Raw genomic sequence first — 27,840 nt, 5'->3', positions numbered from 1 at the left:
GATGAGCATTTGGTTAGTTCAATTAGCAAATCGATTAAATTCCTCAAATTAAATAAATCAAACCTTTTACAAAATCAAATTGAATTAATCGAATAGTTGCTCAAATTGATAAAATAGAAAAAACAAAAAAAAAAACAATAAAACCAAAAATTAATCAAGTAAAAAGAATAGTATTCGATTAAAAATAAATTTTACTCAATTAACATTTATAAGCATATTTCAATTCAAAAATATTACTCAATTAAAAAAATTTGTTACTTGAGTAAAAAAGATATTACTCGATTAAAAAAATTTATTACTCGAGTAAAAATAAATATTATTTAAATAAAAAAATATTACTAAATTAAGAACAATTTTTACTTGATTAACTTTTGTGAATAGATTTTAATTTAAAAATATTACTTGATTAAAAAGATTTATTACTAGAGTAAAAATCACATTGCAAGCGGTTTGGTTGTTTCGATTTTTTCCAATAAGGAGACTGAACCGAATCAAAATAATCAAAAAGTTCAAATTTAAAAACCGAATCAAACCGAACTACAAATCGAACTAAACTGAACCACCAATTTTGGACGATCCAGTTCGGTTAATTCAATTTAACCAAAATTTTGCTTACTCCTAATCACTTCAACTGGAAAAGGACCCTAGAATGCCAGGAGAGAAATTTTGTAGAAGAAAATGTTATCTTGTGTCATGGTAAACCCAAACTAGGGGACTGTAGGACTTAATTAAGAAATGAATCCCATCTCTTTGGACACCCAACTGATGATGATAGTCGTTTCAAACCAAAAACCTAGCATCTAAGTTGGGGTTAGTAGTAGCCTCCTCTACCCACCCTCTTCTTCCTTCTACTTAGTCTGTACAACGGACTACTAACATACACGCGCACACATGGGGGAATGTAAGAACGTTTATAAACTGATGAAGAGTTTCACTCACAAATGAGACGGTCATGTATTGAGAGCCTCTCTCTACGTTTCCAGCCATGTCAAGTCTCCCATTATCAGGATTCTGCTAGGGAGTTCCCCGGCACAGGGCGCAAGATACGTAATTTTCCTCCTGGAAATGACAGAATACAATTACGCGTAAACTGATTGTCGAATAATTAGCAGTGGGTATGGCTATCGGATGAAGAAGCAGCGGGGTAAAAGGTCAAACCTCTGAATATCTACGTCCATGATATGGATGAATCCAGCAACATTGCTGTAATCAGAGGAAGAAGAAGAGACATGCGATCAGCACACACATGTATCTACATTGCAAATTGGAACATAAGTTTATGAAGATTACGGGGGGGATTACAGCCCAAGAAAATGAATTTCGCTACATATCTCAAAACAATCATATTTTTCAATTCAAACACCAACGAAAATGAATTTCCTGTCTTGTTAAAAATCTAATATGCCTTCAGACCCCAAAGGGCAAAGGAAATGAATTTCCACCTAAAGGTCCAGTTGGCATTAGCCTGGTAAGAGTCATGTTCAGCGCAAGACTAAGGATTTTACTCTCATATGATAATCTTCATGCTGGATAGTGGATACCAATGCAAAGAATCTAGCATGAACACATATTACACCATGACCAATGTTTTCTTTATATTGTTTGGAAGAAAACCAATGTTATTTGTCCACAAGAGGTCAGCATTGTATTTGGGGTCATCATATTAGATGTAACTTGGGTAGGTTGTTGAAGCAAGAATCTATCAAGGCTTGCCAGCAAGCAATATGCCTGGATTGAGGTGGCTGATTGACGCAACGTGTAACGTATGTGTAAAGAAAACACACAAAGAAACCCTTAAAACAATAAATTTCAAGTATCATTGAGAGAACAAACTTCAACGACCAAAGCTGGACTCTCAGCTAGGCACAAGAACCGAAGCTGCTTGCTGGAAAAAACCGAACTGGTTGCTAAAATTTATTGAATAATAAAACTGATTACAACCCCTAACTTCTAGGTATAATTATAGAGTTTGGCTAATCCATCTAATACTTGTAAATAAAATTCAACTAGAATCATAATAGAAATAAAACCCCAACAAACATGAAATAGAATTAACATATGAAGTATTAAAATATTGTTTCGCTACTGTTCCGGCGCTACTGTTCCAGCGCTGCTGTTTCGGTTTGGTCAGGTCGACCTTGGGTCGAGTCTTGATTGGTGACCGCATCACTAATTTAGGTGCTTCCACAAACTAGTAAAACATGGATAATGCAACCCAAGGGATGGACCAAAAAACCAAAAGAAAAGAGAAATAATGAAAATATTTAGGGAAATGAATTCCCTCATACCTCGAAATAATTTGATCTGGTTCTTTGGCAAATGAAACAGCAAGAACTGAATGGAGCAATTCCTGGCTGATATTCACAGGAACCAATCTTGTAGGGTCTGCAGCAGGCTCCGCACCAATTGGCAGGGCCGAGCGTGGGGCCTGTGGTCCACCACCAATTCTATAAACAGCGAAATCGCTGAAGTTTGCAATATTGGAATGCGGGGAAAGATTATTGGCAAGGCCATAAAAGTATTCCTGGAAAATAAAACACCAGCAAAGATCAGCTCATCTGCGTCAAGCTAACAAGATATGTTGTGGCCAGATATAAGTTTGTGACTAAGCAGTTAAACAACAAAAGAATTATTGGCCGCCAGTTTACTATTACAAAATAAAAACTCATTATTCACCCTTATCCTGTAGCTCCTATCTTTTAGACGGAGTTTTTGATCCCTGGATACAACCCCGCCAGATTTCTGAAGTTTCACAACATCAATATTACGCTTGCTTTTCAGAACATCTTTCTTGAGCATGCTGCAGAGTTTCTCCTGCAAAGAATCATAGAAGCTTAAAAATAGAGAATCCACGGTGATGGTTAAGTCAGGAGTATTAAATTACTAAAGTAGTAAGATGGATTAAGATAATTCCATTCATGGTTGGCTCAGCAAACAATGATAAAACTGCAGTAAGCTACCAAATGCATAAAGACACATCAGAATTCAAGACACATCATGAAATGAACAAATATTTTTACCAGATTTGTATATTATCTCTAGAAACTAAGAGTAACAAATAAACTACGGCAACACCTAAAACAAGGGTGATCCAGTACATGAGGCTCTCACAACCGTGGTCCAGCAAGAGTCAGGTATATTAAGCCTTGTCCCATGTGGCAGAGTAATTATTTCCATGTTTCACAACACATCACTAACAGGTAGAAACAAAGCAATCATACTGTTGCACCAATGAACAGAAATTCCAATTTTTATGATTAACTAAACAAGGGCATCCTTGGTGCACGAGATTCCCCGCTTTGTAAAGATCAGAGATGGATCATTTTCTGCATTTTCAAAGAAACTGCTTCAACAAACATGGACCTGTGACCTTCCAGTCGCAAATGAGAAACATTACTTTTGCTACAGGGTTGTCCTCATTTTCTATAACTATTCAGAAAAAAAACAAATAAAATAAAAGGACAGTCCCATGCACAAGGCTCCCTCCCCTCATATGTACATGGAATTGATTAAAATTCTATTTTTTCATTTAGAATATTGAATCACCAGAATTATAATTTCCCAATAAATTATTACGCAGGATAAAATCTGGAAAATATGGCTGATTTTGGCTGAAAGAAAACTGGCATGAACAAATAATGGAAGCATCAATTTTTATTTTATCAATGTATCTCATTATCAGCTGATCTTGATAGTTGACACAAGCTAAAAGAGATCCGGGTTACACATTGTTATATGACCACTATCTGCTAATACAAGTGTTTTGAGTGCCTCAAAATACAAACTGAAGCTTAAGTTTGAACACAAACTTATACTGGTAAGTATTTAAGCAACAGCAACAAGGATGTGCCAGACAAAAATGATAACAAAACAACATTTTCAATTAGACCAAAACAGTACATAAAATAATGCACTCAAAGAAAGGAAAAAGCTTTTACCTGGCCCAAAACCAGGACAACATTGGCATTGAATGTCTCAATTGAGTACAGAAGCAACTACAACAAAAACATAAAATCAAACAATGATACCCCAAACATCCAAACTGGCAAACCAAAATTATTTTAACCAATCAGGATGACTGAACAAGCTTGGAGCTTAATTACCTCATAACCAACTCCTTCTATCCACCCTATGGTATTGATTACCATGCCTGCAGCTCGATATTCACTATTAACAGCAAATTGTCTCTCAAGAGTCCGAGCAAGCTCCTTCACAAGGATCTTATACAAATCTGAGTTGACACTGTGAAACACCAGTTCTAAAAGGCATCCATGAGTGTTGGACACTCAAAATACTATAACTTAAAATCAACATCAAAATGTGGAAGATTTCATGGTCATGTGAAATCAATGTAAGAAGTGAAAGGTAACTATTGAAAAAACAGTCAAAACTGAAAAATAAGAGAAAGAAAATCTGTTACTTAGGGTTTGTGTGTCCATGGAAATAAACAAGCGGCATTTCAAGAGTGAATCCTTCCACTGGATCAATTGGCAATTCCATTGGAGTAGCTGCAACGCATCCAGGAATGGTTACAGACCCCTGGCCAATGTCCAGATCCACAAAAGTCGGTTTCCATCCCTGCTTCACTGCCCAACTAAGAAGCATCCTTGACAAGGTACTTTTTCCAGAATCTGCAGGTCCCACCACAATTACTCTAGGACCCTGTGCAAGATAAGCCTGTTAAGATGTAGCATATCCCAAAAAAACACACAAGGGTACATATGAAATTTCAAATGAGGAATTTGGGCGCTGGTATCTGTTATGTGAATAAACTGTATGTATTCTACCACAAGTATACAGTACAAGCATATATATATATATACATACAAGTAGTTAAAAATAATTACACTAATACCCCCTTACTTATCTTATTTAATAGTCCCCCTCAAGCAGGAGCATATATATTGAGCATGCCCAGCTTGGTACAAATATAATTCACACGAGACCCTCTAAGCGACTTGGTGAGTAAATCAGCCAGTTGATCGTTGGAACCCACATATATTGTAACTATATCCCCAGAGAGCACATTTTCTCTAACAAAATGACAATCAATTTCAATATGCTTGGTTCTCTCATGAAACATAGGATTAGAAGCAATATGCATTGCAATCTGGTTGTCACAAACTAATTGCATAGACTTAACCTACATAACTCCTAACTCCTCAATTAATTGTTTCAACCACACTAGCTCACATGTTGTTACGGCCATTGCCCTATATTCAGCCTTTGCACTGGATCTGGCGACAACAGTTTGTTTCTTACTTTTCCAAGAGACTAGGTTTCCACCCACAAATACACAATATCCAGATATAGATCTCCTGTCACTAGGTGATCTTGCCCAATCAACATCTGTATATCTCACAATCTGACTATGCCAATGATTTTGATACAATACACCCCGACCAGGGGTAGCCTTAATATATTGAAGAATACGAATCACTGCATCCCAGTGACTGTCACAAGGTAAATCCAAGAATTGACTTACCAAACTCACAACAAAGGATATATCAGGACGAGTGACTATGAGGTAATTAAGTTTCCCAACTAGTCGACGGTAACGCCTAGGATCAGAAAAAGGCTCCCCCTGTCTCAGTAACAGCCTGATATTTGAATCCATAGGGGTATTTGTAGGTTTACATCCAAGCAATCTTGTCTCCTCTAGCATATCCAAGGCATACTTCCTTTGAGAAATATAGATGTCTTACATTGACCAAGCTACCTCAATACTTAAAAAATATCTCAAATGACTAAAATCCTTAGTCTAAAAATGTTGGTGAAGAAGTGTCTTCAATTCAATGATACCAACATCATCATCCTCTGTAAGTACTATATCATCAACATATACCACTAGAAGAATGTGGCGGTCAGACTGGGAACGATAAAAAATAGAATGATCAGCTTCACTCTGAATTAACCCAAACTCAAGAACAACTGAACTAAATCAACCAAACCAAGCTCGAAGAGATTGTTTTAAACTGTATAAAGATTTTCGAAGGCGACACACCAGCCCAAACTCCCCCTGAGCAACAAAGCCAGGAGGTTGCTCCATATACATCTCCTCCTGTAAATCTCCATGGAGAAAGGCATTTTTTATGTCCAGTTGATGAAGAGGCCAGTGAAACATAGCAGCAGGGGACAAGAAAAGGCAAACGGAGGAGATCTTAGCAATAGGAGAAAATGTATCGCCATAATCAAGACCAAAAACCTGAGTGTATCCTTTAGCAACAAGACGAGCCTTAAGATGATCAATCCGGCCATCAGGGCCAACTTTAATAATGTAAACCCAACAACAACCAACAGTAAACTTACCCTTGGAAAGAGGTACCAAGTACCAAGTCCCAAGTCCCGATGGAATGTAAGGCAGACATTTCTTCGACCATAGCAACCCGCCACCCTGGATGGGAAAGAGCTTCAGGAACAGATTTAGGAAAAGAAACAGAAGATAAAGAAGAAACAAAAACAAAATATCTAGGAGACAAAGAATCATAGCTAACAAAATGGGAAATGGGATGGCGAGTACCTTTACGAAGAGCAATATGTAAGTCAAGATCAAAAGTCGAAGTCGACGGACCAAAGGAGGAAGAACGAATTGACACAAGGTATGAGTCAGGAGACGGCTCCCTCGAACTAGCAACGACAGTCGGTGCTGGTTGGGCCACAAGTTGTGGATGCCGTTGATAGACTTGAAGATCGGAGCGATCAAGGCGAGAGGCAAAGGATGGTGGAGATGGTGAAGACGTTGGAGATGGAGATGATGTAAGGTCAAGAAAAGGGACAAGCAAAGGTAACCTAACAGACACAAACTCGGAGACCTTAGACGAATAAGAGAAATAAGGAGATGACTCAAATAAGGTAACATTCGTTGAAACAAAATATCGAGTTAATTGAGGAGAGTAGCAACGATACCCCTTCTGAAGGCGGGAATAACCTAAAAAAACACATTTAACGGAACAAGCGGATAACTTATCACGACCTGGGGCAAGATGGTGAACAAAGTATGTACTCCCAAAGATACGAGGAGGAAGAGAATATAAATCAACGCGAGGAAAAAGAATGGAATGAGGCAGAAGATGGCATGCGATTAATTAAGTAACATGCAGTTAAGACAACATCACCTCAGTATTGAAGCAAAACATGCATATGAAGAAGAAGTGTGTGGGCTGTTTCAATTAAATGACGATTCTTGCGTTCAGCTACCCCATTTTGTTGTGAGGTTCTAGGACACGAAATTTGGTGAAGAATCCCATTGGATGCCATATAAGATCTAACGGGGAGAGACAAATATTCAAGAGTATTATCACTACGAAGAACACGGATAGGCAAATTAAACTGTGTTCTAATTTCAGCACAAAATGTAATGAAGACTAAAAATAACTCTGAATGCGTTTTCATTAAATAGAGCCATGTAGTTCGAGAGAAATCATCAATAAATGTTACAAAATAATGAAAATTGTCTTTCGAACTGACACGACTAGGACCCCATACATCTGAATGGACTACTGAAAAAGAAGAACTAGCACGTTTATTGACTTTACTTGAGAAAGAACTACGATTATGTTTCCCAAGCTGACAAGACTCACATTCTAAGGAAGAAATACTAGAGAGACTGGGAACCATCTTCTTGAGATTGGGAAGAGATGGGTGCCCCAACCAACAATGGACTTGTAGTGGGAAAGTTGTTGTCATGCACACCACTGAAGAAGCAAGGAAAGACAGATAGTAGAGACTGTGAGACTCAAGCCTGGTGCCAATTGTCCGTCCGGTCCTCCAATCCTGCACAAGAACAGAATCAGACAAAAATGTGATAGAGCAATTAAGACTACAAGTGAGTTGAATGACAAAGAGCAAACTAAAGACACATTGTGGTAAATGTAAAACAGATGAAAATGGTAAAGTAGGAAGAGGTGATGCGGTGCCAATACCCATGACTGAGGCTTGAGAGCCATCAGTCAATGTAATAGGAGGTAGAGACTAGAAAGTTTGAACATGAGATAAGAGAGAACGATTACCAGACATGTGATTGGTGGCACCAGAGTGGAAGATCCATAGGCCAAGAGAAGATGAAGACTTAGTAAAGCAGGCAATAGGGTTACCAATGTCAGCAAAGGATGTGACAGGTGAAGTAGCCTGTTGTGCTGCCCGGAACTAAAGAAACTAGGCATACTCCCCCTCAGAGATAGTCACTAGTGAAAAATCATTGGGTGTGATAGATGTATGACCCTCTGAAGCACCCACAACCATGTTAGTAGTACTGGTTGCGTGAGGTGGACGACCATGTAGGCGATAGCAAGTCTCTCTAGTGTGACCAAGACGATTACAATAGGAACACTCGAGTCGAGGACGACCACAATCAGTCGAGGTCATAACAAGGGCAGAGTGATCTCCAGGTACAAACATGCCACAATTAGCAGTAATAGAAGAGGCTCTAAGTAGCCTGACAAATACCTCTGTCAGAGGAGGGAGAGAAGCACTGCTGAGAATCTGTGTCTTAACTGAGTCAAGCTCCAATCGAATTCCATGAAGATAGAGTATAGTAAACATTTGATCATGCTATTGCTGTTGTTTCTTAATATCGGTATCAAATGGCATAAACTTGTTAAAATCGGTAATAGAAGCTTGAAACTTACCCAAATACGTGGTCATATCCAAATCGGCATGTTGTAAATTGAACAAAGCACCAATCACATCATAAATATGAGTGATGTCACTAGTATACAACTCACAAGCCCGAGTCCATAGGGCGCTACACTCCCGAAGAGGTCGAAATATTGGAATCAAGGTTGGCTCAATAGTCTGCCACAATAAACTCAATAACTAAGCATCCACCTTCCGCCAAAGAGGTTGATCGCCCTCAGGAACAGTTAAAATAGTCTTTGATAAATGATCCTCAAGGCCATGACCAAGAAACCAAATTTCAACTGCAGATGACCAAGCGGAATAATTTTGTCCACTCAATTTCTCCGTGGTAATAACTGGTGTGCCCAAAAAATGGGGAATGGTTACAGGTGTGGACATGGTGGAGCGGCTTGTGGATGAAGAGTGAATTGGAGATGAAGACATGATGCGGAAAGAACAACAGATTTGGAGCAAGTTGGATTGCACGACCAAAGAAAAGGAAGAATAGATCTGGAACAATGGCATATCTAGGCGCACAAAAGCTGAAGCTGTGAGTCACCGGATTTGAAGACTGACGACCAGACCTGGGGTCGCCTGAGGATGGTCGGATCTGGACAGGTGCAGCGACAGCGAGATGGCCGGATCTGGACAGGCACAACAAAGGCGAGATCGGGGGGCGGCTGCCTGAGGATGGTCGGATTTGGACAGGCGCGGCGACGGCGAGATCTGGGGGCGACCGGAAAAAGATGGCCGAATCTAGAGAGGAAGAGGTTGCGACTAGCGAAACCAACGGCGGGCGAAGCGACTAGCGATGATGGCGACAGCGGGCGAAGCGACTGGCAGTGATGGTGTCGGTTAACGGCGACAACTAGGGTTAGGTTAGGTTAGGGTTTAGAGGGCTCTGATACCATGTTATGTGAATAAACTGTATGTATTCTACCACAAGTATACAGTACAAGCATATATATATACATACATATATTTAAAAATAATTACACTAATACCCCCTTACTTATTTTATTTAACAGTATCCACATTCATAATAGATATATATAACAAAAATAATTGACATGCAGAGAGATCAAAAAGATAAGAAGTTATAAACATAAATTTTGCAACAAACAGCCATAAATTTCAATGCATAACAAAATTTCCCACATTCAATAATCCACTAAATATCTAGATGGCTGGCAGAAACTACTAAAATCAAGATCCATGGGATAACTGGACACACATTGTCACTTGCCCCAGTGGATGGGCCTCAGGTCATTTGGATGGAAACTTTTTTCTGGCATTATTTTCTTTCAATTGTAAGCATCCTAATCTACTTCTTGCAACCAGCAAAAACTGATAATTTACTTAGTAGTCAACTAGAACATGGTAAATTGAGTATGGTAATGTTTCACATGCTCCATACATGTGTAATCTAAGTATTCTAACAGTTCAACAATCATAAGGCTGGTTTAACATTTCAGTCTTATCCAATATACATCAAGATGCAGTGTGGACACCCAACCAACATAAATTATGCTTTGTTCAGAGGGTCATAGCGCACGTTATAAGGCCACTTCTTCATATGTAAAAATGCATTTCCTTTGCCCAAATATCAGTAGAAAATGAATTGCATTAACATAAGATAACAACCAATGTCTATTTATATGTAATATGTAAGCACCTATCTTTATAGGTCCCAAAGCTGGAATTTTGTCAAAGTTGAGCCCGTGAATGCATTGCGTCCAAAGAGATAGCCTAAGAGGTATTTAAGCCGAAAGAACCTGGTGTAAAAATAAACGGGCAATCATTGTCATTTGACAATACCCATCCATCTCCATTGCAATAATTGGTTTCTTTCATGTTGAGCCAAAGGCGCAGTCAAAAAGAATTATAAAGAACCCACATATTAGATAATTACTAGAAATGAACAAACTTTCAATTTAATTTTTTCTTTTACCATAGAGAGCAAATATAGCTAAAGTAATACCTGAGAAGAATCAGAATCACTAGGTGATGCTTTTGCATGAAGTCTACGTCCCTCCAATATAGCATGCACATTTACATAGCTGACCATAGGTGTCTGAAATCAATAATTGAAAACTATTATTCTGTCATGTAAAGAAAAAAAAATGAAATTGTACTTTTAGTCATTTTCAAGCACAATACCAATGTCTAATAACAATTTACCATTTAAGGATGCAAAAATACATGAGAAACAGGCATACCTCATCTGCTGTATAATCAGTTTCAGTATTTCCATCCATTTCAATTGTGGCTCCATACCATGTAAAAACCTAACAAGTAATTTCTGTGCCATCAATGCAGGGCAAAGAGAGTATACCAACTTATGAAAATAAGCGTGAGCAATTTCCAGTTAATAGAATGACGTTCCTTCAGTGGGGTCCGGAAAATCTCCTAATGAATCTTCCAGAGGAACTGGGCTGACTGTACATCAATAATGTGCCTTACTGTTATTTCTGAAGTTTAAGAATGTAGCCTTACGTATACAAAGTTCAACTATGACACTCCACCTCTCTCTTGCGTATGTGCAAAAAATACATGTAAAATTTCTTATTCACACATGATCATGCATGCAACTAACATTTGAGTAGTAAAACACTTCATACTTAATACCTATCCTGTTTTAGCGTGTTAACTCGTCTAATCTATGTGAAAAAATGAAATAAGATCACATTGTATGTGCTATCTCACAACATCAAAGACATTTTAAGACAAAGATACCTTAAATAAGAAGTGCATGCAAACAACAAGCTTTTAGACATGGGAAGACGTTAATTACCAACAAATTATCCCAGGCTTATATTCCCCACATAGAAACAGTTGAACAAACTATGAATGCAAAGGCAGGTAAGAAAGGGGGCTTAGCTAAATTATTCCAGTCACCTGTGTGCATCCTTTTGAGGCAACATTTCTTGTGATAGGTCTAGATTTTTGTTCTTATATTACATTTCCAAAAAATTCAAACGCTTAACAAGTTCAGATATGCAAACATTAGAGGCATGTGATTGGGTCTCTTTAGATAGCCAAAAACCCTTGTTTGGCAAAGTTCTATTCTTAACAAGGTTAGATGCTGTGAAAGAATGCCCAGAAAAGACTTCATTGATGGAAAACACCCTAGATTTGTGAAATGCATAACAAAAAGAGGAAATAATGAGTTGTCTAATCTGATCATTAGAGCTGGGACACTTGTCCACATAAGTTACAATAACTAAAGTAGACAAATGAAAAAGAAAAGAAATATCCCAGGGCAAGGGGAAATTGACAAATTTTCATTAAACCACATTCCCTCCTTTGGGCTTCATGAAGGAGACATGATCCAAAAGTTCAATTTTTATAAGTTCGGGAAAAGGAAATATGTTGGTTTTCTTTCTAACATAGTTGCAAGCAATAAGGAGTAGTAACTCAAGGGCACTACCAATATTTGATGTTTTTTTTCATCTGCATGTTAACCAGAATACTAAAACAAAAAGTGCTTAAGCTATAGGACAAAATGGTATTTTAGCTGGGGGGGAGTATCTTATCTGCTAACGCATGTTTTATGGTACTAATTAAGACATACTGGCCATTTTAAAGTTTGACTCTCTTCAGTAGCAACCCGAATAACTAAGGATATCATCAACTTGGTGACTTTAAAAATCCCTTTTAAACCATACAAAGCATTTAAGTACCATGCTAGGCATGAGAAAATCATCATTAACATATAATAAACCACTTATCCCATGTGTTCAAAAATAGCAGTACTTAGCCAAAGTTTCTTATTTGTGAAAATGAAATTATCTAATTCCAGCATCTGTTAGTTTATAGTAGCTTTATTCAAATTTGTGTGTGTCTCTTCATCAGAAATAACAAATTTTGAATTGCATTTTCATTAACTAATTCTGTGATTGTCAATAAACAAACGGGTTTGAAATTTCATAAAGAAGTCAAAGTTCATAATCATTGCAGTGATCCAGCTCTCCTGCCAAACCCATCCAGTTTTCAATTTTGTGAATGAGCCAATTGTTAAAATCACCTAAGTTTTGGGACCACCAAACAGCTCATCTATATTACTACTATAGCTTAGAACACTCTTACCCTAGGCCCTAAGACTTTAGCCTTTGCTAGCTCCAGGTCCAAATCTGCCGCGCTGAAGTTGGTATGATGTGCCAGTGATTAAACAAATTGACGTCAGAAGTAGATTGTAAATAACTGTCTGTATTGTTCAGAATTCACATAATTCGTATCTAAAATTAGAGGTCTGCTTGTACACGGTACACCTATCCGTAGAAACACTTGAGTTCTAGCATAAAGAAATAAGGCATCTGTTCAGTATACCCCTCTTTTCGATCCTCTGTCACTATTTTTAATACCAAATCGACAGCCAGAAAGTATAAGTATTGACAATTCAAATCAACATTTGAATTCGTCCAGTTAGGGATGAACACGAAAAATCAAACACACGAGAAGTTTCTTTTCACAGAGAGAGATCAGTTGCTGCATGCAGCAGCAGCAGCCATAATTGAGCAGAGAATGGTGGAAAAGCTAGAGTGAGACTAGAGGTGGCTTAGCTTACAGCGAACTTGAGAGCGGGAGGAAAGGTCATCCAGATTTTGGGGGGAATTTCGGTGCCGAAGATCTCGGCGGAGCCGGCGAGGAGGCGGAGGCGGAGAGGCGATTCGGGGGCAACCTCGATCCTGAGCTCGCTCTCCTTGTCGAGCTTCACCTCTCGAATCTCTCCATCCGCCATTGTCGACCTGCTCGCGGTTTTTAAAAACCTAGCGCCAGTTTGGAGGAGTGAACGTGAATCCGGCTAGCTTGCAGATGCCCGTTATATAGCAGTTTGCAGGGCTAGCCGGGCCCGGTTTAACTATTTAGATCGAACTTTTGTGAACCGGGACGGTCCAGCCAGTTATGGTAGACATTCAGTCGGTTTGATTACCGAAGTGATCGAATTGATCGAATCGAATAGTTTAAATATGTGTCAAGAATCAAACTGACTGAATATATTCTTAAATTAAAATTTTTAAAAAAATCAAATTAATCAGAGAAAAAGGAAATAAAATAAAAATTTAAAAGAAAAAAAAACTCAAAAATCAAAATAACAGCGTACAAAAATGCCCTATTTTTAAAAATTTTAATCGGTTTGATTACTTTAATTTTTTTAAAATAAAGATATTGAATTAAATCAAAATAACCAAAATTGCTAAGTTTTGAAAATAAATATGTTTGATCTATGTGTTGAACCGAACTAACATCGATAAATTCGAGAAGTTCGATTCAATTATTTTAATTTAGTCAAAATGTTGTTTACCTCTAGTCAACTTTTAATAAATTGTGTATACTCAATAGATTTTGATCTTTGTTAATTTTTTTTTTTTTTTGGCAAATGATTTTGAAAATTATATTAATATATATCACGTATATTTTTATTAATAAAAATTAATAAAATTTAACAAAAAATAGTGGTTGTTATAACAAAAATTAAAATATAATAATTAATTTATTAAAGAGTATAAAATTCATAAACTAAATAATGTAATTTACTCTCAATTTTCACTTGACATCAAAATTAATAAATTATATATGATATTGTTGAAGTTTGACAAAAGAACACAAACCGAACTCCCTTAAATTATATAATTTTGGATCGATTTTCCTACATCCCTAAGAAATAATAATTATTTATTTTCAACGTTATCCATGGTTGATTGTCTATCGCTAGCTTTCTTTTAAATATAGATATGAGAATTGAGAGTAAATAAAAAAGTTATGCATTAAAAATGAATTGACATTAAAATTAATATAACTTGATTTTGAATAAAGTTTGTAACAAAACACACAATGTATAAAATTAAAGTAATTTAACATAAGATATCAACATAAATATAAATAGACAATCATTGTCGATGGGTACTTCCGAATATCATAATTGATGAAATTTTCAAAAAAATAAATAGAGGAAAAAAACAGACTCATTGCTATTGCAAGTAAATAAAATTGTGAAATCCTATTATTTTAATATTTTATTCTTTTATTTTTTCTTATAATTTTCCTTGATTTCAATTGACACTATAATAGGGAACAAATAACCCTAATGTTTAATATAAAGTAATTGATAATATTTTTAAATATTTAAAAAATATAAATATATTTTTATGTATAAAAAAATAAAATGAGATAACAAATTATGTAATGTTAAAATATAGAAATTAAATTAATTTAAAAATATAAGAGTTAAATTAATTTAAAAATTAAGTTTAAGAACATAATGGAAATGACAAAAAGTTTCGTTTAGTATTACAAAAATAACTTTTTAACCCTACAAGAGTTGCTAAATTGCAGTTCAACCCCTTTATAAGAATTGTCCAGCGTTTAATGGAGTCGTCGTCGAGCGTCGGGCGAGAGAGAGAGAGAGATGGGTGTGTTGTGGATCTTGTCGATGGTAGCGTTGTTGTTAATACCAGTGGCGTCAAGAGCAGAGCAACTGAGCGTCAAAGAGTGTGAGAGCTTGGGTTTCACGGGTCTGGCGCTCTGCTCCGACTGCAAAACATTCGCCGAATATGTCAAAAATCAAGGTATGTACTCTCTCTTGGATTCCAGGGTTTGTTGTGTTCAGAAAATTGCGGATTTTAGGTGGCTTTGTTCTATTGTTTGCGGTCGGGCTTATTTCGCTAGAGTACGAAATAACATGGTTAGACGGTTAGACCCGAAAATAGTTTGATGCAAGTATGAATCCGTGTGGAAAATGCTTCAAAACCTCTTTGGTGCTCGAGATATTGCTAAAAATAAAGAGATTTGGGGCTACTTATGGTTGGTTGATCATTTGCTGAACTCTTTCTGCACGTGAGAAATTAAAATTGTGTGTACTTAGAAGTGGGCTTTCTTTGATTTGCTTGGAATTTGTAAATGTTTAAGGTGTTAGCTTATTTTGGTAAAACTTGGTCTGAATTTCAGCAAGGCCTTTAATTTTTGATAATCCCGTGTAGGCAATGCATCTTACATTATCTGAACCTTTACTCAATTCTTAGAGGTTGGCATCTGTTTATCAAGAGAATTGTTATTATTTTTAATGAAATTGATTCAAAAAGTTGACATATGAGAGATTGGAGAAGAGGCTGGCTGCTGGCCGCTTGGAAGAGGCAATGTCTCCTTAAACAAGATGGGGTTACGGTTACTATTATTATTATATATTTATTTTGCTATGGGGTTACACTTAATAGGTTATTGAGACCATCTGATGCATCTCACATCTCTTTTCGCCAATTTATTTCATCATCCCATTCTTGTGGATGGGCTGTGATTGGTACGTGCAGGCTTCTTACCAAAAGCATATTGGATGAGTGATTGTGGATGTTCACTAATGAATGGTGAGGGTCCTTGGAAGAGGGTAGTGACAGGGGTTATAATGGGGAGGGTAGTCCATTTGCAGATTATGTTGCCTTATGGATCCAAGTTGTGAAAGGGATTGTTAGTGTCCTGGATTATTTTCTTTTCCCATGTCAGTAGTGGGTTGCTTTATAGGGAAAATGAAACATGAAAATTTAATCTCCTCTCCAACTCAGTTTTTTCCCCCATTTTTTTAACCTTTCTAAACCATGTTGCTGCCATTCTTCTTTGGCTTTGTTTGTTTCATTGAAAAATAAACCTTGGGAAGAAACAGAACTTTGTGAAAAAAAAAGTGGCAGTAGAAAGAATATTATCTCAAAACTTTTAATTGGTTTAAAATATTTGTAGTCAGTAAGTAATATTCCAATACGCCTTTTAATAATCGGAAATGATGTTTTATAGAAATTTGGTATAAATATGCTGTCATACTTAAGAAAGAGCAGATCTTAATATTAAAAACCACTTGTGATTATCATACAATGCAAGATGCATTGGATTAGATAGGGAAAGTGGAAACATTAAAAAATTAAAGTAAAAGAAATGTGTTGATTTGACATATTTTTCTTTCTAGATTTGTCAATCTATTTAGAAGATGCCATTTTTAAAATTTATGACGTTACTAATATCAGTAAATCTCTTTCAAACATTTGTTTCACTATCTCAAATTAGTCATATTAAAGAAAAGGGAGATTATTGAGGATGTCACACATAGAATTTGTTGGGCCATAGCCCATGCCCCAACAATTGCTTTGTGGGATTGCCTGTTTGTGAGGCCTGGGGTGAAGATTGCACCCACAGTGTGGATAGGGATAAAAAGTTGTGCCTCTGCCAATAGCTTAAGTTTTTTGGCACCGTGGTAGACGCTCAGTTCTAAAGGTTCTTGGTGGGGTCCAACTGGTATTAAAGCAGGTTGCAGATTTGAGTTTTCTCTGAGGTAGTTCTAGGGGAGTGAGGGCGATTTTGGTGATCCATAGCCCATGGCCTAGCCCAATTAATTTTTTTTTTTGGGGGGGGGGGGGATTGGTCCATAGCCCATGCCCCAACAACTGTTTCGCAGGACTGCCTATTTGTGATGCCTAGGGAGAAGGTTGCACCTACAATGTGGATAGGGATAAAGAGTTGCGCCTCTGCTAATAGCTTAAGTTTTTGACACGGTGGTAAGTGTTCAGTCCTGAAGGTTCCTAGTGGGGTCCAATAGAATCAAAGTCAATTGGTTAAAGTAGAGAAATGCGTATAACATTTCATACAATTGTAAAATCTCTTTAAAGCTAAAAGAAAAGTTTTATTGGATGGTTACAAGATAATTTTTGTTGCAAGGCTCAAAGTATTAGACAATTATCAACATGTGCAAAATATTAATGTAATTGTGATGAGAATGTTCCTTCAGATGTGTGCTGGTATACAAGAAAATATAGAATTAGAAATAAAATTATACTTAATAAGGTTGGAATGACACCTGCAAAAGATGAGACAGAAGAAGCACAATCAAGATGGTTTATACATATGAGAACAAGACCAATAGATGCTTATGTGAGATGTGGATGGAACAAAATGAAGTTTATAGTAGAATGAGGTAGAGGAAGACAAAAAAAAAAAACTTAATGTGAAATGGGAAACTCTTAAATATGACATCAGGTATTATGGATTTATAGAAGATGTGACCATGAATAGAGGAAGAATCAACAAAACATGTGTAGAATTTGAATAGAATGGTGTAAATAAAGTTGGAATGGTGATATGAAAATTTGGGTTTAAGAAAACAGTTGAATTAGAGTAAAAGCAGCTGCCAACAAAGTGTCTCAAAAGCCTATTTATAGTCATTAATCACAAATGAATCCTTCTAATATTAGCCATCAATCTACATTTAAAAGTCACATGCCAGTCACATGACTACTCATTAAAGCTAATAATAAATATTTACTAAAATCTAATAACATAAATACTACCCATAAGTTAAACTGTTCAGAAAAGAAAAACATTTTTAGATCAAGAATATGCTACTGCATTGGTTGGAAAGCTAGAATTCATGTAGCTGATCTTACCTAGTAGGGTAGTTGTTGTTGTTGTATATTATCTATATGTTTTCTTCATCTGGTTATATGCTAAACATTATCTATACTTGATTTATTGCAGAGTTGGTATCTGATTGTTTGAAGTGTTGCACAGAAGACTCGGATGATTCTATGAGCAAGGTATGGGTAGTATTAGATGCCTGCTTGTTCTTGAAGGTGCCAATTTTGGTTTGAATTCATTATTTTATGTTAATATCGGAGTCTGAGATGTTCACGCATTGCTTTGGCTTTTGCTTTTTTACTATAGACAATCTTCATCTTTTTGCGTCAGCATCAATATGGTAAATATAGATAAGTCTACAATTAACAAGCAGCACTTGTTATGCTTTTGACTTTAAATTCTTATGCTCCACCTTTTGGTAATATATATATGTGTGTGTGTGTGTGTGTGTGTAAAGGGAGGGAGGGAGGTTATTCAGGTGAGGCCCACCAAATGTGGAAAAGAGAAAAAAGGCTGCAAATACTTGAGGCTCTAGGATTAATCTAATTTTCCAGGACTATTTTTGCAGTCAGCTTCTCGTGGAAACAGTTGGCTGTTTGCTTGTTTTTGTGTGCATAGAATTTTAGTAAACTATCATCAATTTCGGCTTTTCTTGAACAATTACCTTGCCTAGAGAATTTTACAATATTTGCCCCAGATATAAATTTACATCCCTGTCCTTTCTGGAAGTTGAAACTTGAAATTATGTGGACATATCCTTGATAAAATATGTGCTTGCATGTGACTGCCATTCGTACTGGATATAAGATGTATAAGCTTTTGACAAGCATTTTTGTAAGTTATTAATAATTATTGAGGTCCATAAAATGTGAACTTGTATTTGATTGCCATCTTTAGGGATATAGAGTCCATTGTCCTCCTCTAGTTTCTCTGTCAAAAATGAATGACCACTAATGGTTTCTGTAGCTTGGCAGATTTCTCCTAGATGCATTTGTATCACTAGTGCTTGTGGACCTCTTAACAATGCAATTGACAGCAGGTCTGGGAAGAAATAGAATTGTGGATTTTGAAATCATCCCCTGGGGTGGATGAAAATATTGCTGCATCAATTATGTTTGAATGAATGCTTGCAGTGGTTCTGGATTAACTCTTCAGATAAGATGTCAATCTAAAAAACCTCAAATTCCAAAGAGTATGTGGTTACTATGTAGATTCTATCTAGTAACGATTTTCTAAGGGCAAATGGTGTTAATAGGGAAGGTGGAGTCCACTACTAGCAGGATAAACAATGAGTTGACTACTCAGCTTTGAGGTTTTATGTCTATAAGTGCCTAGGGTTTTGGGGTGGTATCTACCCATCTTAACACTCATCCTTTCAAACAGCTGGCTTTATAAGATAAAAAGTGAAACAACATTAGTGTAGTTAAAATTGTTCTGCTTCAGGAAGTTCAAGGGAAAGTTATAAGCTAGCTATGTTGTCTGACAAAAAGCACGGGATAGCTAACAAATATGTTTTAAAAATTGTTTTAGGGCAATAAAAATATCCAGATAGTTGCATGAAAAGACAAATAAGATATTTTCGTTGGAGTTAGGCAAGGCCAATCAAAGATGAAGTAATGCAAAATCATTGAGATGCTTTAGCAACATGCAACATGACCCACTAATGCATTGATATAGTTGAGGGATTGGATCAATTTGAAGGTGCAAAGGACAACCAGTAGACAAACTGGATGTTTTGGAGGCTATAATAAAGGATATTTTGGACTTATTAAGGGATGTGCATTTGCATGGAGCTGAGTGGAGAGTGAAGATGTGTATCTAAACCAATTAATGAAGGCTTACTGAATGGAGAAATGGAGCTTAGTTTTGAGGTTCCATGTTGTGGCACCTAGTATTACTGTAAAGGATACTGATGCTTGGCCAACTCTCACCTCTTAATTAGGATAAACATCAAGTAGTTAGATGGGGATAACAATAATAGAAAGAAACACTGCTAAACATCTAGTGCAAGCTATCAAAATTTATTTATCCCACCTATGTATGCTGAAGAGTGAAGAAACAAAGAAGTCAGTAAGGACATATTGTCCAGTATTGGTGTTGCTCCTCATTAATATTGAGGGTGTTGGGATTGCTATTATACGTAATTGAATAGGGAAAACACATGGACACACACATACACAGAGTTAGAACTAAAATCCTACTATGAAAGGTTTGTTGTTTGCAGGTCTTTGCGCCAACAAAGCTTTACCCTCAAAAGTGTAAGAAACGGCTATGGCAGACATTATGAACCCGCCTTGTTACGGAGAACAATAAACAAATAGAAGATTTAGGTTGTTTAAACATTTTCATGCCACAATAATGCCAGTTTTTTCGGTAGCGAGACAAAATTCCCAGTGGCATCCCTCCATGGTAAAACCAGGGAGCCAACTTTCCCTGGAGACTGCATTTACACTTACACTGGTTCTATTGCTATTCAAATGAACGTCTAGTTGGCATCTCCATTATTTATCAACAATGAACTGGAAAAATTATGTGAGTACTTGTTTTGGATTTGGAGTAACATGCGAACCTCTAATTGCAGATCTTTGTTTAGGTGTCAAATGGCACATATAAGTGGTAAATCAAGTCAAAACAAATATCGCCCTTCTGGTTTATTTTTTTGGTGTTTCTTTGGAAGGGTAGTTTCAAGTGAAAAAATTGAAGGAATGGTTCACCTCATATTGGAATGAACTAAGATTATCACATCTACAATCTGAAGGGCTATCTAAACTTCTCAACTATACTATTTTACTATGTATATTATACTTAGAGGTGCAAATGGGCAAAGCTCAAACTGGGTTACAGGTAAGAATGGCAAAACCTGAATCTGCGCAATTAGGGAGTGGGTGAGATGCAGATAAATCTGATATGAGTAAATATAAGTCTCAGACCCAAATTTGCCCTGGTTTACCCATGACCCAACTCCCAACTATTTATACTCGCTATTTCTTGGGTTGCTGTTGTATGGAATAGGCAAAGTATAGTAATGATGATGAATAAATCAAGGGCACATCCCAAGTGCATGAGGCTTCCTGCTTTCCAAGGACTGGGAGAGGGTCATGTAAAAGAGGCATCATCCCATGAAAAGAAATTAAAAAAATTGTAGACAAAATGCTTGGAAGTGCACAGAAATATTTGATTAATCTAATGAGGAGCGAATTAAATAATATATTTGAATTTGCAAAGTGATCTCATGCCATCATCAGTGTTAAGAGTGTGGAAGTGTGTATATGGAAAAAATTAGCTAGAATCACCTTCTCTTCTAACACCCAGTCTGGGCTTCCAATATGGAGCTCTCTGTCTCATTACTCATTGGAATCCTCAGACTTCTGACCATCTCAGCACAGCGAAATCATACAGGTTTCCACCTGAATTTCACAAACCTTATTGGCACTTTTGTCCTTCTATACTATTGAAATAGTCACCTAAAAAGATCATGAGATCTTACAACAAGAATCTTGTCTGCAGCCAATGATCCAGCTTCATCCAAGGGCTTGACAAGGATGACTCTTAAGTTGGTTTGCAATTTGACAGTTTCTATAAACCGTGAATAGCTTCTCTGGGTGTGTTAATGGGTTCCTGTCCAATTTGCCAACATGACTGTCTTGCTGATTCTCTGGTACATATGAACAGATAATATAAGGGCATTTGTCAGCTTACCAAAAATAGATTGGACCACCATCAATTAAATCAAAAACTTTCTTCTTCTTCTTCTTCTTCTTCCTTTTTTTGGTTTTCTACTTTTCAGCTAATTTCTAGTCATGGCTCTTTCTATCATTAGGTATAGGAAGGCTGCATCTAAATCTCAAACTCAATTGCAGATTACATATTCTGGTGCAATTCTGGAGGTCTGTATGAGGAAATTGGTTTTCTATCCAGAAATTGTTAATTTCATTGAAGAAGAGAAGGAAAAGTTCCCTTCAGTCAAAGTTCAGTATGTGTTCAATTCTCCACCAAAGTTGATCATGTTAGACGATGATGGGCAACGTAAGGAAACCATAAGGTAAGTGGTTTTTTTTTTTTTTTTTTATGTGTGTGCGTGTGCTGGTCTTCATGAAGCTTAGACACCTGTTATGATTGAACTGAATCTGGAAATGAAGATTGTGACCTGATTTTTAATATGTGGGTGATGACTGATAATGCTGAAACTTGAGCTACTAGGGCGGGCAATATCTTGCAGCCTAATACTGCTGACCTCAACCTGTCTGAACCAACTTTTGGCCTTGATGTGGAATTGGATTTGAAGGCATCTGCTGCATGTTGCACACCTTCTTGTGTTGAACCATATAATCTCCTTCCTTCTACCTGATGTTAAAGGAAACAAAAAACGACTCCAATGCACGTCAGTAATAAATCATAATGATAACATTATAAGTGATAGTTGGTATTGAACAATACCCCCACGCATCCCCAGGCAGGATGTCACACCCAACAAAAATAGTCTTTGTGAATTCAATCTATGAACAGAGACCAGGAGGGGGCTTTTTAGGGACCCTAAAAAGTATTGTCTGAGAAACCTGTACATTAGTAATCGAGCGATATTCCCTCCTTGTGGATGACTGACGAAAATGTGAATGATCTTTGTGAATCTAATCACTTAGCAAAGATGGATATGGGATTGTAATGTACCCATCCCAGCGGGTTGGGCGGTTCTGGGGTTTCCAGTATCATTTCATGAAATCGAGGCCCTGAAAGATGCTATTTTTAGGGGAGCATGTACACATTAGTCTCAGTATGAACTGTATGTATTTGTAAGAGTTGCCTCTCATCTTATTTGGATCTCATTCTTCTTGTTCTCTTCATTTCTCAGAGTTGACAACTGGAAACGTGAGCACATACTGCAGTTCCTGAGAGAGAAGCTTAAGCCAGCCACAGCAGCAATCTAATTGCAGACTGGTAAGTCAAATTGGGTTTTCTGAGCCCAAAACTTTCCAAATTCAGCTTCTGATACTATCCTGAAGTAGACGTAAAATGAATTTTTGGAACTGGGTTCTGATGAATTGCATACCACTTAGTTTTTCAGACCCCAAAGAGCTTCTGGGTACCTTCTTCGATGATGTAAAATCAAACATTGACATGGATCATGATCTTGTCGTAGAGTGTAGCATGTTGCATTTGGGAAAATTAAAGGTTCTTGATCGTATGTGAACTGTTAGATCTTTAACAGCCATCTCTATCACCCTTGTTTTATTTTGTTGAAACAGACATTAAATTTAAAATAAAGGACACTGGTGATGATTTCGATGGATTCTGCCTAATTAGTGTGAAAGAGGAGAGGGTTTATTTGTTATTTGTAAATAGCTTCAAAATTTGTTTGTTTTATTTGATTTGGATTATTTTTTTCAAACCCTTATTGCTTCAAAAATAACTTCAATTTGTCTTTGACTCACAAAAATAAATTAGTCTCGAATCATAGAAATAAAGTAATATCCAAAGTATTGATTTTTTTCCTTTTTTTTTTTTCCAGTAAATATGATTTTTTATTGAACTTTTAAACACACAATTCCTTAAGTTTTTTCAAAGTAAATATTATTTTTGATTTAATTTTCAAAAACAAATATGTTTCTAATTTTGAAAGTTGAAAAGTGTTTTATTTTTATGATTTAAAGATAAATTAGATATTATTTTGCTCTTAAAGATAAATTATTTGGAGATAATAAATTAAGATTTTGCTTTGATTTCGAGATTGATTAACGTTATTGGTTATAAATTTGGTATTTTTATTTTTAATTTATTATAATAAATAAAATTATATGCAATTATTTAAGATTAAATGAGGTATTATGATTTTTTTATCAGGTAAATTTAATTTTTTTGGCCAAAAATAATGTCAAGGTTGTTATGGATCAAAAATAAAATTATAAGGAATTAAATATACTAAATTATAAATTTAAGAGAATTTATTTAAATTAAAATTTTAAATACAAAAATTAAAATTTACTGTAGAATATACCTAGAGAGTAACAAATGTGGGGTATTAGTACTTGAATTTTGTATTTTGTAATAAATTAGTTATTATATTTTAATTTTTATGATTACGATCATTAAATTTTATTTTTTTTATAATTTAATACATCTTTTGATTTTTTTATCAAATTTCATTAACACAAACTTAGATTAAAAATAGTATTTTTTTTAAAAAAAATAAGAAATAAAAATGTAAAAAAATGTGTAAATAAAAAAATTATATTTTTTATGAATATGTTTTAATATAAAAAGTATAAAAAATAATTATTTAATTAAATATAAATATAAATTATATCATTTATTTTAAAAAATATAAAAACAAGTTAATTCTATTTCTAACATGATTGTGAGGATAATAAAAATGAAATTATTTTTGTTTTTAACGGGTCGTAAAACAGAAATACGTTTTTTAAATTATAAAAATAATTTAAAAATATTGTTTTTTGATATTTTAAAATAAAAATATTTTAAAAATAACAAAACGATACTATTTTAATATTTTTGTGCATAAAAAACACAAACTAACCTAATTAATATGCATGAATACAAGTTCAAAAATTGCTTAATTCGAAAATTAAAACAAATTTCACAATCCAATCATCTTGAGATTTATATCAATGCTTTAGTTTTCGTTAATAGAATTTGATGAAAATTTTAAAAAAAAAAAAAATTGTAACAAAAATTAAAGGTTAACGATTTTATTAACAAAAATTAATTAATTTAAACTTAAATTCAACTACTTCCAAGGAATTCCTGGTGGCGAGAATGCCAATGGAAGCCTCCTCGATCTCATCGTTGCCAACAACGTAGCATCATCTTCTTCCCTCTCCCCAACATCACAACTCCAATCCTATATATATATACACACACACACACATTCATATAGTCTGCAATCGATCAATCTATATTATATATCCTCTCTCTCTCTCTCTCTCTCTCTCTCTCTCTATATATATATATATAGATATGGCGAAGCAAGTGGGAATAGGCATCACCTTCGTCTTGGCCCTAATGATGGCACTACTATTTGCAAGCACGTCGGCAATGGCGGCCGTTGATCATCATCATCATCGTCGTTACGGTTACAATCGCATCCCTTGCTGCAGCGGCGACTTCACCGACTGCTGCCCGACAGAAGTGGCCAAAGCCAAGCCTAGTTCCGGCACGGCCTATCCGAGGGTAGGCACGCCCGGTGCTTCTCCGGCCACCGAGAAGCTGCTGCGCTTTTAGTTCATGATTCATCGTTGTCTCTACTCCCTTCTGCTGAATCTGCTTCCTTGATCTCTCCCTGTCTTGTCTACTTCTCAAATAATCATTATATATATATATATATATATGTTCGCTCGGGGCATGTTAAAGTAAATAATATTCAAGATCTTATATCAATAAGATCATATATATGACAGGGGTAGAATGGGTATTTCACTATTTTTTCCGTGTTCGATTGACCCACGATCTTAGAGTATGTATTATTGTTGTCTATATTTTGGGTTGCCCTCTCTTACGGGCATCGCTTCATCACATAATTTTGACAAGAAAAGTACATTTGACTCTAATCCACAATGATTATGCAAGGAGTGGATTCAAATTTGGAAACCCAAGCTGCCCATCACTCCTTGCTGACCACTGGAGCAACTCTAGGGGACTATTGTTTTATATATTTTGCTCCTTAAAGAATTGAGGTATCTTATATATATTTTTTATTTTATTCACCTAATGATAAATAAAAAGAAGAAGTCAATCGATACGTATTTTTCATACATTGATAATGAATTCTAGGTTAGATTGTACTAAAATGGATGCAATAAGAAACAAAAATAGAGAAATAATATTTAAAAAAAATTAAAAAATAGAAATGTGAAAAAAATGCATAAACAAAAAATATAGGAATTTTTTTTGTAAATATAATTTTAATATAAAAATTAGTTATTCAATACAAAAATAAACATAAATTTCATAATACATTCAAATAAATTTTTAAAAAAAATAAAATTTTTAAATTAAAGACAAAAAAAAATTATGTCTAACCTCTTTGTGACAGAAACACATTTTCAATTTATTTTTGATATTTTTCTAATATTATGAAATGGTCTCAAAATATTTTTAAAATTGCATAAACAACATGTAAAACATTTGTGGCATTTTTTGGTGTTTTGAAAACACCGAAACGATGCCTCCGAAATGTTTACATGCATCATTGGCTCTTAAAAATATGTAAATCGCACATTCTCCATTTTTAATTTTTCATTCATTCTTTGTTTATTTAATTTTTAATAAAAAAACTAAGACAGTAGTACAATTGGTAGTTTGAGAAATATTTCAAAATCAAATATTATAGCAATGTACCTATTTTCAAACCACAACTAATGTATTCATGTGCTTCAAACAACTCAAATCGTAACTTAGTGTTTTGAGTTTTTTGAGTGGTTTGATTTCGAGACTAAAAGTGTACTCAAGATACGTATCATCATATACAGAGTCTCTCACAAATTATCGAAATGTGAAAAAAAAAAAATTCGAGCAAGATAAAATAAATAAATAATCCAATTTTAGAGAAAATATATAACAAAAACTCATAGTATAGAGTCCCTTGCATGCCAAACTTAATTTCATAGTAAGCAAATGAGGTTAATGGCTCAATATTGAATATCTAAAATGTTAAATGGGCCAATGTTTTTATCAAAAAATATTAATTAATATAACTAGAATTTTTCGTATAAACTTAGAGGTGTTTGGCTTTACTTAAATTATAAGAGTTTTAAACTTATAAAACTTATAAATTCTTTAAATATCTTATAAGTTGTAAAAGATAACCACTTTTTTAGGTGCTATTTGGTATTTGAGGTGAGATGAGGTAAGATGAATTTAAGGTAAAATTATTTAATAAATTTGTTACGAGTTTCAATTATAACTATTTAGTAAAACACCTAAACTCATTTAAATAAATAAAAAACTTGAAATTGATTTTGGTCTACTTCACTCACCTAATCAATTGAGGCCAACACTCTCTTTATTGCACCCCTAATTGAATTGAGGCTAAAACACTCTCTTTTATCACATTTAGGGCCTGTTTAATTGGCCATTTTTTTTCATGAAAAATGGTTAATTTCTACCTAAATTTTAGCTTTTTGAGTGTTTGATTGACTAAATTTTCTATGAAAAATATTTTCTCACTTGGGTCACATGACCTCTTTTCCCACTTTTGATGAAAAATGAATTTTCATGGGAGAGCAAAGAAATCATTTTCCAGGCAAGCATCAAAGTATGTCTTGGAGGGAGGATGGACCAGAACTTGGTCTTTCCCTTGGCTTTGAGGGGCTGGCCGGCGACGGGAGGTGGAGGTGGGGCGGCAACCTCCTTGTAAGAGCGGAAGAGGCGCTGCATCAGGTGGAGGCGGAAGAAGATGAAGAGCAAATTACACGCAAAAATATAAATATATATATATATACATTGCAGTGAGAAAGATGGGTCTCTACTGCAATGTATGTATATATATATATATATACATTGCAGCGAGGAAGAGACCCAGATGGGCCAGATGGGGTCTCTGCTGCAACAAGGAAGAGACCCAGATGGGGTCTCTCCGACTCAGATGGGGTCTGTGCTGCAACGAGGAAGAGACCCAGATGGGGTCTCTCCTGCAATGTCTCTACTGATATTTTTATATGTATATATATATATATTGTAGCGAGGAAGATGGATGAATTGGGGGATGTATATTTGTGTTTGATTTATTTTTTTGAATATTTTATATATGTATATTTAATTTATTTTTATAATTAATTATTAATTTGTATATTATTGATTGGATCATGCTACATGTAC

The 27,840-nt window shown here is 35.4% G+C and overlaps 2 protein-coding genes across 5 annotated transcripts; one reads left to right on the top strand and one right to left on the bottom strand.

The window, feature by feature from the left end:
- Window positions 1-509: 509 nt before the first annotated feature.
- Window positions 510-13,415, bottom strand: LOC127788302 (protein CLP1 homolog). Of its 2 annotated transcripts, none has more exons than XM_052316437.1 (10): window positions 13,184-13,415; window positions 10,836-10,904; window positions 10,598-10,690; window positions 4,421-4,662; window positions 4,104-4,242; window positions 3,939-3,995; window positions 2,677-2,814; window positions 2,289-2,524; window positions 1,159-1,203; window positions 510-1,059 (listed from the first exon to the last, which is right to left on the bottom strand). In XM_052316437.1, exons 1-10 carry the CDS (start codon window positions 13,355-13,357, stop codon window positions 972-974), a joined length of 1,281 nt encoding a protein of 426 aa, XP_052172397.1. In that variant the 5' UTR covers window positions 13,358-13,415; the 3' UTR covers window positions 510-971. The 2 variants fall into 2 exon arrangements, 1 of the variants encoding a protein (XP_052172397.1); XR_008020314.1 differs by having other exon boundaries at window positions 1,016-1,059; window positions 1,159-1,252.
- Window positions 13,416-14,986: 1,571 nt separating this feature from the next.
- On the top strand, window positions 14,987-23,292 carry LOC127787960 (uncharacterized). 3 transcript variants are annotated; one of them, XM_052316065.1, is made up of 5 exons: window positions 14,987-15,185; window positions 18,130-18,188; window positions 21,870-22,051; window positions 22,859-22,944; window positions 23,072-23,292. In XM_052316065.1, the coding sequence occupies exons 1-4, from the start codon at window positions 15,026-15,028 to the stop codon at window positions 22,932-22,934; spliced, it is 477 nt and encodes a 158-aa protein (XP_052172025.1). In that variant the 5' UTR covers window positions 14,987-15,025; the 3' UTR covers window positions 22,935-22,944; window positions 23,072-23,292. The 3 variants fall into 3 exon arrangements, with proteins under 3 accessions (XP_052172025.1, XP_052172024.1, XP_052172023.1); XM_052316064.1 differs by having other exon boundaries at window positions 23,064-23,292; XM_052316063.1 differs by having other exon boundaries at window positions 22,859-23,292.
- Window positions 23,293-27,840: the final 4,548 nt, after the last annotated feature.

The sequence above is a fragment of the Diospyros lotus genome, chromosome 13 (assembly GCF_014633365.1).
Source record: "Diospyros lotus cultivar Yz01 chromosome 13, ASM1463336v1, whole genome shotgun sequence".
NCBI lineage: Eukaryota > Viridiplantae > Streptophyta > Magnoliopsida > Ericales > Ebenaceae > Diospyros > Diospyros lotus.
Note: the sequence above shows the minus strand (reverse complement) of the source record. Positions and strands in the feature narration are given on the sequence as shown.